General features: G+C 33.0%; 1 protein-coding gene across 3 annotated transcripts in view; it reads right to left on the reverse strand.

Annotated features, from left to right (window-relative positions):
* Positions 1-13,639, reverse strand: part of CDC73 (cell division cycle 73) — a 181,618-nt gene that overhangs the window by 77,199 nt on the left and 90,780 nt on the right. For all 3 annotated transcript variants that reach the window (XM_019803958.2, XM_034667174.1, XM_002923385.4), the window contains exons 14-15: positions 7,804-7,965; positions 4,895-4,995 (exon numbers count right to left, since the gene is read on the reverse strand). In XM_019803958.2, the coding sequence (XP_019659517.1) occupies positions 4,895-4,995; positions 7,804-7,965 (263 nt within the window). The remainder of the gene's footprint in view (positions 1-4,894; positions 4,996-7,803; positions 7,966-13,639) is intronic.

Genomic DNA, 13,639 nt, shown 5'->3' on the forward strand with positions numbered 1-13,639 from the left:
CTGAAATGAGGAATAAGGTAAGATAAAACACATATGGTCTGGTGAAGGATAAGAAGAAGAAAAAACACCTATTCAAATAAAGAATGATAAAGGTGTAGTATATCACAGAAACATAAAAGAGTATCCTACCCAGACCATGGAATTCAGAAAAGGCTTACATAGGTAATGAACTCTAATCTAAGATCTAAAGGTTGAGTAAGAATTAGGCAAACACAGAACAAAAGTGACCCAGTTAGCCAAGAACATCCTCAAAGAGAAAATGACTTCCTCTAGGAACTAAAGAAATTTAATGGAACTGCATCATACAAAGTAATGTAAAAAATTAGTAAAAGGTAAGATCATAGATTCAGAACAATGTTGGCCATGAAGGCCATATTAAGGGGTTTGGACTTTTATCTAAGAGATAGGGAGAATCACTGCAAAGTGGTTAGCAATGACTACTGATACAATTTAGTAATCTAGAGAAGAGATTTGCTCAAATTGGAAGAAGATACATGCCTGGCAAGAAAAAGATTCAAGAAATAATTAGGGAGTAAGAACTAAAGGAACTTGGTAAGGAATGATGAAAAGGGAAAAAGAAAAATTTGGAGAGCTCATGAGAAGGCTACCTAGAAGTAGATAATTAAATGATATAAAAAGTGAGTCTAGCAGAGATCCATAAGAGGATTTCAGGAAGACGGGACAACTGGTAAAAAAGATTCTGAAATGAAAGAAAGCTTGGCATACTCTATAAACAAGTAGAACTTCTTTTGTAGGCAATGTCCTATATGTTGAATTTGGCTATGGCACAAAAAATATGAATTTATTCCAAATACGAAAGTAAGCCACTAGAAAGTTTAGAGTAAGAAGGTGAAATTATCTGGTTTTCATTTTTAACAGTTAATTCAGGGTGTTGGGCAAATAAAGGACTCTAGGGCAAAACCTCCCAAGTACCGTATATTGCAAAAGGTTAACAAATGGACCATAAAGTATTACTTTCAATCTTTCTCTCTCCCTGATCATCCAGTTGAATCATTCTGGCTAGTTTATCTTGCAATCAGTTTGCCATCAGTGAAGTTTTTGTTTTACATGTACACATGTAAGATGTTTAGCTTTTCTTTCAATTTACTTTTTTTCTAGCATACAAGATATAATTGTTATTATCATCATCATCTAGTATTAGAGGGCTCTGAAGAGAAAAATGATTGACTTTGTTAATTTTTTTGATAGCTACTTTATGGATTGTTCCACACTGCTTGTTGGCCTACTGGCTTTCAATGCTAACAATGAACTGAAGTATAATTCTTTTTTGTTAAAGAAGATTTTATTTATTTATCTGACAGAGAAATCACAAGTAGGCAGAGCGGCAGGCAGAGGGAGAGGGAGAAGCCAACTCCCCACTAAGCAGAGAGGCCAATGTGGGGCTTGATCCCAGGACTCCGGGATCATGACCTGAGCTGAAGGCAGATGTTTACTTGACTGAGCCACCCAGGTGCCCCCAAAGTATACTTCTTAATGGAAATTCAAAATGAATCATTTGTGCCCACAAAGAAACATATAAACATTACTTCTGAATTACTATGCTTTTATATAATTAAAGGTCCCCTCATCAGACATATTATTCATTTTGAATTTAAGTCAATTTAATGAATTTAAACTGAATCATTAAAATGGCTATATATTATAGCTTCAGAAAACCCATTTTCAAAATATTTATATGTATAAAAATTTTTTTTAATTTTTTAATTAAATGAAGTCAACATTTCAATACTTCTTATTTTCCTTACTACATGTTTCACTTTTCTAAATATGATGTGTTTTAAAAAATAGTTATCTATTTATCTATCTAGTTATCTATCTGTTTATTTAGAGAAAGGGGGGTGGAGGGGCAGAGGGAGAAAAATCTCAAGCAGACTCCCTGCTGAGTGAGGAGCTTGACACAAGGCTCAATTCCAGGACTTGGGGAAAATGACCTGAGCCAAAGGCAGACTCTTAACCAACTAAACCACCCAGTGCCCCTCATTCTTAAAAATGTATTAGTTATATTTTTTAAAAATGATTTATCTAAAGCTCTAAAAGCCGACAGTCCCTGACTCCTTAATTTCAATAGATTTAGTTCATATAGGATTTATTTTTCCACCAGAATAGACAACTTTTAAAATTTAAGGTGAAACATGAGAGTCCAAAAGTTTAAATCACAAATGAGAAAGCATAAGGTCTCTCTATCATACAAAATATTTTATTAGCATGAAGGAATGGTAGCAAGCAAATTTACACCAAGACATTACTATAGAACATCTTTCTTATTCAGAGAAAGACTTTTAGTTTTTAGTCCTCAGCAAAAAATAGAACAAATGAAGTTCTTTTATAAGAAAGCCAGTCATCTATCTGGTAGCACAATGAATACTAAAGCAAAATACTTCATACAATTCAGAATTGTTCATTTTTTGCAAACTGCACGAATCTCGTCGACACTATTTTACAGGAACAAAGAAGTAAAAAAAAAAAAAAGGCAATGCTCTTGCATAATATTTAGTAGGTACAATGATGGCATGTCAGATGACAAAGGGGCAATATAATATAGATTACTCATGAAAAAAATTTTCTCAATGGTAACTAGAAATTTTATACAAATCAATACTTAATATCTTCTCTAAAATTTTGTATTCTATTTGCAATATGAAGAAAATATAAGTTTTTACCAGGGCCCACAGAGATGCTCCCAAATACCTTCCTTCAGGTTTCCCCATGCAATATAGATGTTGCTATTTTCTATGTGTGTTACAGGGGAAAGGGTGAAAACCTAGAAAAAGCAGAGTAAAAAGCAAGGAGACAAACTAAGAGCTAGGAGATAATATATGCCTAAATTTCTGGCTTAGGCAAATTACAAAAGAAAACTAATTGAGAAAAAGAAACAGTCTGGGAATGAAGGAGAGTACAAGACAATCAATTCCATTTGGAACAGGCTGAGTATGATGTACCAACAGGACCTCACAGAGGAGTTATCTCGTAATTAGTGAAAGATATAGACCCAGAATATAAAGCTAGAGACTTAGAATAAGGGGAGGGTTATAGATGGTAATTAAAAGCTATCAGATCTCCTTCAGAGAGTTATCTAAAATAAAGGAGAGAAACGAGACATACACACGTAGCTGAAAGCCAGAGGAAAAGTAGCTAGAGAATCTGAGAAAGAGTAACAAGCCCTTGGAAAAGAACGTTTTTGAAGAGAATCAAATTCTGATAAGGAGGTCAAATATTTGGGTCACTGGTAAGTTTGGTGAGAATAGTGAGGAGCAGGGGAGACAAAGAGCGAAATGAGAACTGAATAGAAAATGAGTTACAGACAATTCAAAAGTTTCGTAAAAGGAAAAAGGAGCTAGAGTTGAGGTCAAGAGAAAGGGTTTTAAGATGGAAGGGGCAAGAGTACTTTCATTTTAAGTGCTGATAGAAAGGATTCATTAAAGAAGGAAGATTGAAAAGAAAGAATAATTTATGGAAGAAAATCATAATTCGTAACTGTATAAAAAAGTCTCTTCTTATCTAAATTTCAGAAGACTAGCAATCTGAACAAAACAATTACAACATCATTACATCCTGAATGAAATTTAGGCAGCATTTACATCTTGAAGACATTATAATCATTTTTTTTTGTTACAACACTGTTCAAAAAGGCAAGCAAGCAGGTAAAACATTTGTGTTCATGGACATTTTACTTTCATTAAAATTCCCATTCTCTATCTTTAACTTTCTATTTATCAACCCTGTGCATTATTCAAGTTTCAGATATAACATAAAAATCTATCATAATATTAGTAATAGCAGAATCATTGTCTAAAATGAATGAAAGTAGAGGAGAATAAATGATTAAAACTTCCAAGTGTGGGCAGTTTCCGTCTTTGGANAGTTTCCCGCTTTGGAAAAATTGTGGTAACCCCTAACAAAGCTGAGGTTTTTTTTTTTTAAAAAAAAAAAAAAAAAAAGGGCTGGATTTTGCAGTAGCACAATCTACATTAATAGTAACTGAAGTTGTCATTTCTAATAAACATACTTGTTTCATAAGAATGCTTTTTAAAGAACACTTTTACTACGGTTACAAACTTAATTGGGTACCTGAATTAAACAACAATTGAAATATCTCTACTGCAAAACCAGACTAAATTAATCTATGTTAAGTGTATCTATCTACACAATATACCAAAAGATATAAGCCACATGAAATATTCATTTAACAGATATCTACTGAATGCTTCCCCTATGCCAAGGCACTCTTCTGTGATGACAACTCAAGGGTAAACAAGGCAGAAAAGGCTCCTCCCACCAAGGAACTTGGCCTTAGAGCCAGAGAAGACTTAAAATAAAGATATAAATAAGATAATATCAAACAGTAAGTACTATCATGAAAATAAAAGAGCTTAAAGAGTAACTGGAAGGAAGTAATGGCTATTTCCAGGTCGGCCAGAGAAGGAATCTTTAAAGGAGAGAATACTTGAACTTAGACTTGAATGAAAAGAAAAAGCCGGACATGCTACAATCATTCCAGACAATGGAAATAGCTGGTAAAAGTCATATGGTACTTTAAGTTCTAGCTACACATAACTGTTCAGAAAAAGTCAACCGATTTAAAAACTGGCCATCAATTTTAATAGAAATCTGTGGATGTGCAACAATAGTAATGCTTTTTAAGTGACCTAATGTAGGGAATGGAGCTAATTCACTTTTAGACATAAATACACAAAAAAATATTAATGCTCCAAAAAAGACTTTGAAAATATTTCACAGGTGCTTAAAAATCAGCATATGTTAACGGAATCCTTTGATACACACACCATATATGCAGAGCCATAGACGGCTTTCTCTTACATAAAGCAAGACCATTTCTATATTGGATAAGCAGTAAAAATAAAGAAAATCTTACTTTTAGCAAATATGTCAACTGGTGATCCATCAGGCAAAAGCCATGGCCAACCTTTGAACTGCCATGCAGGACCTTGCACAAAAACTGCTACGACTCGATCCCTATAAATAGAAAAGGGGCAGGGTTAGAGACAATACCTCAAACACGAACTCGGATTACTGTAAATCCCTAAGGAAATGATTCAATTATTCATGTCATATAATCTAGTGTCAACAAATGTGTGAGGCAAATTACGTAACTATTATAATGTTATCATTAGAGCACACTAATGATTGCTACACTTCCCATGCATCTGTTTTTGCACCTAAGTCTTTTAAACGTAATTGCACACGCAATGCTCATGTGCAATCTTTTTAACCTTTTAATCTGCCCTTCTACTAGAATAAAGGCTCACTTTTCCAATACAATAGGGAACAAGAGTTGATCTATTAATTGAAGAAGTTGGTTTTAAAAGGAAATCTACTAAAATTCAAAAACACCTTAAATGCTTTACTCTAATTAAAAACATTATAAATTATAGTAACTCACCAATCATTTTATAAAACCCCAAAGCCTTATTTTTGAGTTCTTCTGATTCTCTGGAAAGTAATCTTGAGTATAAAAACCACCAGACTTAAATTTTTCCAAATGTTTACAATTCACTCACCCTAAATTCTACTAGCATTTTCTTTTTTTTTTTTTTAAGTAAGTCCAACATCCAGTGTGGAGCCCAACACAGGATTTGAACTCACAACCCAGATCAAGACCTGAGCCGAGATCAAGAGTCAGAAACTTAACTGACTGAGCCAACCTGGCACCCAATTAGTGTTTTTTAAAGCAACTTATCTTTCCAACCATTCGACTTTGTTTTCCTAAAGAACAAATCTTTCTCTAAACCCTCATATTTCATTAGTTCACAGAATATTTTAATTAAATTGAGAAATTATAATAAGTACAAAGGCTATACACAGTTTAAGTCTAGCACTAAAGTGGCAACAAAACCATAATATAAACAATAATAGTTAACATTAAGATGTACTATGAGCATTCACTATGTGCCAGTGCTGTTCTTACACAGTACATATGTTAATACACTGAATCTTCCAAACAATCCAGTGAGGTAAGTACTATTATTACCTCCATTTTACAGATGAGGAACTAGAAGTGTATGGACAGTCCATTAGTCAGAAGAGAAATGGAGGGAAGAAGAGGAGAGAGAAGGAGAAAGAGAGGGAATGATTACTCTTGTGCACTGGTTATGCTACTGTTCCCATGTGAGGACTGATAAATCATGAGAAAAGCCATCTCAGTACTATAATGGAAATAGTTTTGATCTTACAATTCCCTGAAATGGTCTTAGGAATGCCCAGAGGTTCGCAGATCATACTCTGATAACCACTACATTAGATTAAGACTCTATACAGCCAACAAAGCATTAAACCAGGGTTACCTTCTATTTAAGTAAAACACCTACAGCAACAATTCAAGTTACTGTGAAAAACCACAGCCTAAAATTCTTAATCTATTCAAAATCTCTAAAGCTAACATTAAATCTTAAATAAAAAATTTCCTCCTTGCATAGGATATATGCCCCATAGAACCAAAACTATCTTTGGTAATAGAGCACACTATTAAATGGCCTCTTAAATTTCATGATGTAGCTTGTGCCATACAACAGTTGAAAGCCCAAGGGATCTGCCAAACTAAAGGAAATTTGCTAGAGAGGCATCACCTAGAATCCTACTGGGTTTCACAGGGTTAAGAGGTAAGCAGGATAACATAAATACTACTCTCAGTGAATTCTTAAAAGCAAATTAACAGAAAAAGAAAGAAGAAAAGTAAGAAAAATATTATTCCTAGGTTATGACATCAATGACTAGGGACTTAGCTAATATATACAAGCAATGTTTTGTAGCTCGGTGATAGCACCTATACACACCATTTGTATTTTTTCTGTAAATAACTGCAAACATATAATACAAATGGTGTAACTTTCCTTCTTCCTATGATTTTTAAACTTGGTATCTGAAATTCTCATCTTAATTCATATAATAAATTTTAAACATACTTATATTCTCAATGCCCTGACTTCCTAATGTATGAAGATTAATGAGTACTTCAAAGGTAAACCAGATAATTCATCAATGTGTTGCATTCTCTGTGCCACAGGGATGCACTCTCAGACCCTGTATTTTTATTCCAGTTTAGATTAATAAAATAATTTAAGATAATTCATGTATCTGAGTTTATAGGTACTTTGTTATAAATAGCTTAATATTTTATTAATGGACATTTTAATGCAATCCAAGAGCTAAACCAGAGTGATCATGTTATTCTTTTTATTAAATTATCCCTTACAATAAAAGTAACAGTTCTTTTATTTATCATTTCTTACCCAAAAATGTGAATTCTCCAGATCAAAAATCTAAAACTATAACTCTCAAAACAACATTTGGAAATTTTGTTCTAAAGGCTTACCCAGAACAAATAAACAGTGGAAATAATTTTTACTAAGTTTTCCAGAAGTTAGTGTTTCTTTTTTTTTTTTTAAGATTTTATTTTAGAGACAGCAAGTGCGCATGAGCGGCAGGGGAGGGGCAGAGGGACAAGCAGACTCCTCACTGAGTGGGAAGCCTGACAAGGACCCAATCCCAGGACCCTGATATCATAACCGGAGCCGAAGTCAGATGCTTAACCAATTGAGCCACCCAGGTGCCCCTGAAGTTAGTGTTTCTTATAAGTAAAATAAAGTTTAGCTATCCAAAATACAAATTTATTTAGGTATTATTAAAATGTGAACATTATTAATGACCAACTTAGACGCTAGCATGGTTTTCATGGATAGTTTCTATTTAGAACTCATGACAAAAATTGATATTTTAATTATATAAAAGAAATTAATGACTACATAAAAGTATAGATCATCTTACCAGTCTTGAGGCATAAGTTTAAGGGGCTGGTCTACTACTCTATATGGAACTGTGACACTAATTGCAGTGCCCCCTGGTTGCATCTGATCTTTTCTTCTCTGTATTAAAGTTTCATTTTCTCGTTGGCAGCCTTGTTTCTTCTTTTCATCTGATGGGACAAATCTTTGAAAAAATAGAGATGAGAAAGTCAGATGTTTCAATGTGATATAAATGGGAAAATATACTGAGAGTTCTAAACCAAACTTTTTTTTTTTTTTTAAATGAACCTGCTCTGCATGTACAGATCACAATGTGTGGAGAGTATAGTCTTTCCTTTCCATGATAGGACTCAGCACACATAGGGCGTAAGTTGGTGTGTACACACAGACACATTTATATTTATTCATCTACCACTTAGCATTTTCCACAGTTACATAAAAGACCATACTAATCCTTGATTTTTCAAATGCCAGAAGGAAATTTTATTATAAATCAAAAGGTCACTTGAAACGAAGATGATGTGGCTTCTTCCTAGATACATGACTTAGCCTAAGAGCTTCACAAAACACTCCCTTCCATGAATTATGACTTAGCAAAATTAGAAAAATACCATCTAATTTCAGGGTTGCTTTGCAAATTTTAAAGGAGTAATTAAATAAGTGTATGCCAATTGTCTTAGTATAAATACTGCTAGTAATTCAGTAAATTACCAACTCTACCATGGGATTCAATTCTCTACTATACTAACAACAGATATTCTCAAAAATAATTTAGCAATCTGCAGAGCTGTTACCAGCTCTATATTGTTGGTGCTCACAAGGCATTTCAAAATGGTCTTCTTTTAAAAATATGCATACCCTGAATACACACTCTATTAGCATATTTTATTAGCTGTGGTCTGGCACCACCAATTAAATGGGGGCAATGCAATCATTACATTGAGACTCATTCTGCTTCTAAAGTTTAAGACAGATAAATGGGGTGGAGGGGATGCATGAGAGCTTGTACTTGGTAGAGTCCTTTGAAAAATTTCAATTCACAAGCTGAATTCATTATTAGTAATACTAGTCTTGCACTCCTGAAAGTTTTCAGTAGACAGTGATTATGATAAACCGAACTTCATTTCTGAGCTGTTTTCATACCACGTCAGAATCTGATAGAAAAGTTAACATTTCCATATCATTTAAAAACCTCCTCCAGATAATCATTTTACTCCATATGGATTTTGGTTATTTATTAATCAAGCCCACTTAGAAAATGCCAAATATTATACTAACACCAAATAATTAAACACTTTAAAATTAACAGACATGCATTGTTGGAAACAGTTTTAATATAAAATTACAAGAAAAATGTATTAAGTGAACAGTAATACATTGTGCTAAGTTACACCAATATACATAGCTGTACAAAACAGTCACTGCCCTCTTGAAGCTTACATTCCAGATACAAAGTGGTCTCACTGCCAAGAGAAAGATGCTTTGATTTATCTCAGTCTATATCTAGATGGGACTAAACGTTTAACACTCTTAAATACAATACTGCATCTCACTCTTTTCTAGCTTTTGAAATTTTAAATGTTGTAAAAGTATAAAATTACTTATGCAAAATTACTTATAATCTTTAATGAATTATAATATACATACAAATGAACGATCTATAATATCCAACTTTTACAAGTCTATTAAACACCTAATTCAACTTCTAATGCATTAAGAAATGAGTTACATAGCATTTGCAAGTTCACATATTTGTTAATGTAAGTTTTACTGAAGTTCAGAGTCATTAACATGGTTAATTATCATCCTATAATTTTTATATGCTCTAGTATTTTAATTTCTGAATATATCTAGGTCTTTAGAATAGTAGCCTTCACTGTAGTAAAATGCAGCTGGCTTTCAAAATGTTTTTCAGCCTTGATCTCGTGTGGTAACAAAAATAGATCTTCTATCCTGCTCTCCTAAACTTAAAGTTAGAATAACAATGTAGACTTCTCTATTGATGGAAGGTACTAGCAAACTAATTAAACTTAAGCTTTATTTGCTATATTTTCACTGGGATCCTGGAGTAAAAAATAAAGCCCAAATTCTCCTCAAGGGATTGAATCTAACAGAAGTTCCTTCTTTCATAAAGGCTGGATTCTCAGGGATTAAATTCAGTATAATGGTAAACTAGAAATAAACCCACCGCCCACTCTTTTTCCTGTTCCCCCACCCCTAGCCCTTATTAACACCCTGGCAAGCGCAAGGAAAATAAAATCTCAAAATTGTAAATTGGCCCTCACTTGAATTTGAGGCAAGAATTAATATGCACCCTGACCACAATGATTGAGAAATAAACACACTATCCAAGCCAGGCCAATGAGACTCAATCCTGGAATTTTTGCTGGAATTACTGGGAAACAGGAACTATCTACTGTAATCAGTAACCTGGAGTTTTTGATAGTCTTCTTTGATCTTGAAAGGGGAGAACCTGAGAGATGGAGAGACCAACTCCTGATTATATCATTTCAGCACTCAGTCTAGCTGTGGCAGAAGCCAGGACTGTTCAGTCACGTTGAGTCGATAAAGTATTTTTTGATAAAGCTACATTTGAGTTGGTATTTATAACTAAAAATGTTCTAACAAATACAACCAGAATTGCCCAACTGATGTGACAGATGAATATATGTGACTTGGGGAAATTATGATGTCCACTGACTTACCCAATATTTCCAATTATTTATTCCACTCTACATTCCATGAGTAAAGGAGTGTGGATGATGATATAACTAAAGTCATTACTATTTAAACAAGTAGAGTTCTACTGAAATAATTTTATTAGTATTGTCAAAGAATAAAATCCAAATAAATGATATAGCTAAATAAGTTACAGACTTTATGTTATTTTAAAAACACAGAAAGTTTATGAGTATTTCCCAGGGTAAAAATATAGTTTTCCTTTTTCCTAAATAAAAGAAGTTGGAATTTGAAAAGTAGAGGAAAAAAAAATAACAATGACTGGATGTTTAAAAACCTCAAACTGAGATTTTAATTTAAAGTGATGTAATATTGGCAATGCTCCCAGGTACCTAGCAAACACAAATGTAAACCTTTCCTGGACTACCCCTTCCCTGCCCACCNACAGTAAATGAAGACAATGAAAAACATTAAATGTACTTTAAAAACTAAACAAACAATGAAAGAAACAACTGTCGAAAGAAAAAGGTAACTAAGAACTTCTAATAATGCAAGTATCAAAGATCAAAGCTTATAAAACAAGCTTGCAGGAGAAAAAAATACTTTTAAAAAGACAAAAGATTTGAAGAAGAACTAAAAAGAACCAATAAAATTGAAAAAGTCCCAGAAAGAGAAGAGAAAAAAAAGGGGGGGGTATAAAGACAAAGGGCCAGGACTCAGAACTGAAAAAACCACAAATCCATACCCTTAATTCTAATGAACCCCAAAGTGGGATATATAAGAAATCTACATCTAGGTAGAACAAATAAACAAATTCAAAATGTTCTTTAAAATAACCAGGTAAAGATTTCCTTCACAGGACTGATTATCAGACTCACAGGTGACCTATGAACCGACACAGGAAGCTATAATGACACAGGAAGCTATAATGTACCGCAGTAGTATCTTCAATGTAAATGAGGAAAAAACAAACAAACAAACAAGAAACTCCTATATTTGTTTTCCAAAGTGGTTGGATTCTTTTGCATTACCAGTGGCTGTTGGGAACATAAACTATTCATGGTCCTAAGTAAACTCCAGTAATTGTTCTGCCTGCTTCTTCCCCAGGCCTCAAGTAGTTTTCTCACACGAATGTGCTCAATAGTATTTGACTAATGTGAGGGGAATCTTCCAGATATTTTTGAAATACTCTTTATGTGTAATCTCTCCTCTTTGTAACTCTGTCCTGTGAAGCTATCATCATAGCTTCACGAGTGCCATCCAATCATTTTATTTAAATAAACTTATAGTCCTACTAAAACTTCTCTCAAGATATTTATAATTATACGTAAAATGTACTTTTTAGTACTTTCATAATATAACCTTAATTTTGTTATCTAGGGATGTTAAAGGTAAGGTAGGTTTTGTTTTATTTACTTATTGAAGGGCTAAAAAACTGAAGAATCCTTAATTTTATATGAAACCAAATAAAAACTATGCCAAAATGAGCTATGGGGTACAGCTAGTACTGTAATTGTGTGGAGGAGGTTTCAATTATGCATTAATTACATAGCAAAGCCTCCAGCTGACTCAAACTGTAGGGGAGATGTCAGCTGCAATGAGGTGTTGAACAATGAAGGGAGTGTTTTATACTTAGAAGAAAAATTAGGCTCAGTCTATCCTAAGAATGTGGTCTATTTAATTGTTTCGTTTCTCTGTTGTGAGCTTAGGCTTAGGAGAAAAACACTAAAATTTACTTTGTGATTTCTTTGCACTGTTTACTATCTTCCATTATAAATAATATTTAAGATTTAGATTTGTAATACATTCAAATGAGCACCATAAAGGTTCTGGAGAATGAAAAAGTAAAGGCAGAATTTCTTGTTTAACATTCCAAAAACTTCCTGTGAATTTTCTGTAACCATTAAGGTGTATTTATAAAAAATATAAATACCTGTTAATTACTAAAAATTGTGAGTTGGAAATACCAAATTTACAAATCATAAAAAGCAAAGAACTACCAAGGGCCCTAAAAATCACCTGATCCAAATACAGTTAAGTGTAGAAAATGCAACACCAAGTACAATGACACTTCCTAGGAAATAAAATCAAATCCCAGATACAAACTATCATATATCAAAGAAGGAATTTGAAATTAGACATAAATACACTAAATGAATTTACAGCTTGCACACACACAAAAAACAAAATTTGAATTTCAGGTACATAAGTCTGCCAGTCTACCTCCTTTTTTGTTTCCTAGACATTTATTTAATATCCATTATTGGTCAAGCACTGTTTTCAACAATGGAGGTACAAATGACAATACAGTAACAAGCCCTTTTCTCTAAAGAATTCACAATTTAGTTGGAATTGTGAATTTAAAGTGGGTGCCAGATTGTAGAACATAGAAGCCATCACAAAATAAGAACAAAAATATAGATGTGTATCATACTTCACAGAATATAAACTGAAAAAAACTACTCTTGTATACTCATTAGAAGGTGGAAAGAAGACACATGCTTAAACAAAAACTAAAAAAAAATTTAAAGCAGTTAATGAAATCCATTTTTGCATGGGTCTGACACAGTTTCAGTATCAAATTGCAAGGAGGGGCAAAATGATTGTATTTCTTATTCGCTCAAATATAGATGACTTGAGGAATTACTTGAGTAATTCATAACACTGTAAAAACACTAAACGATAAAAGCCAAATGAAATATAAAACACAAAAATTCCTTCTTTCCCTACTGTTAATGGAAAAAAGCTCAGTGAAAATTTCATTCAAAAGTACTAAAGAAAAATACTATATAGATATACTTGTGCCACATTACATAGATTTTTTTACAAAGCTATTTAAGTTATAAGGTACTTGAATTCAATTCTGCATTTGGTAAAGCCTGAAATCAGCAAGTTTCACAACTTATTCTGTATCTCATTTTTAATTAGTCATAAGTTATTGTAGAAGCAGTATGATTTTCTTTTTGGAGGTCAGGGTGCTTTTGTTTTCTTTCATCAAGAATTGTCATTGTTATTTTACTGAGAAAGAAGGCAGAGCATTCGCATTCTTTTTTTGGATACTAATTATGTTACTGACTGAAAATATTTTCCTAGTTACCACTAAAAATATTTAACAAGAATTTTCAATGTTAGACCAAATTATAAAATATTGTTATTGTAATTAACAGTGAATATAAGGC

Source organism: Ailuropoda melanoleuca, chromosome 8, assembly GCF_002007445.2.
Source record: "Ailuropoda melanoleuca isolate Jingjing chromosome 8, ASM200744v2, whole genome shotgun sequence".
In the NCBI taxonomy this organism is placed as follows: Eukaryota; Metazoa; Chordata; class Mammalia; order Carnivora; family Ursidae; genus Ailuropoda; species Ailuropoda melanoleuca.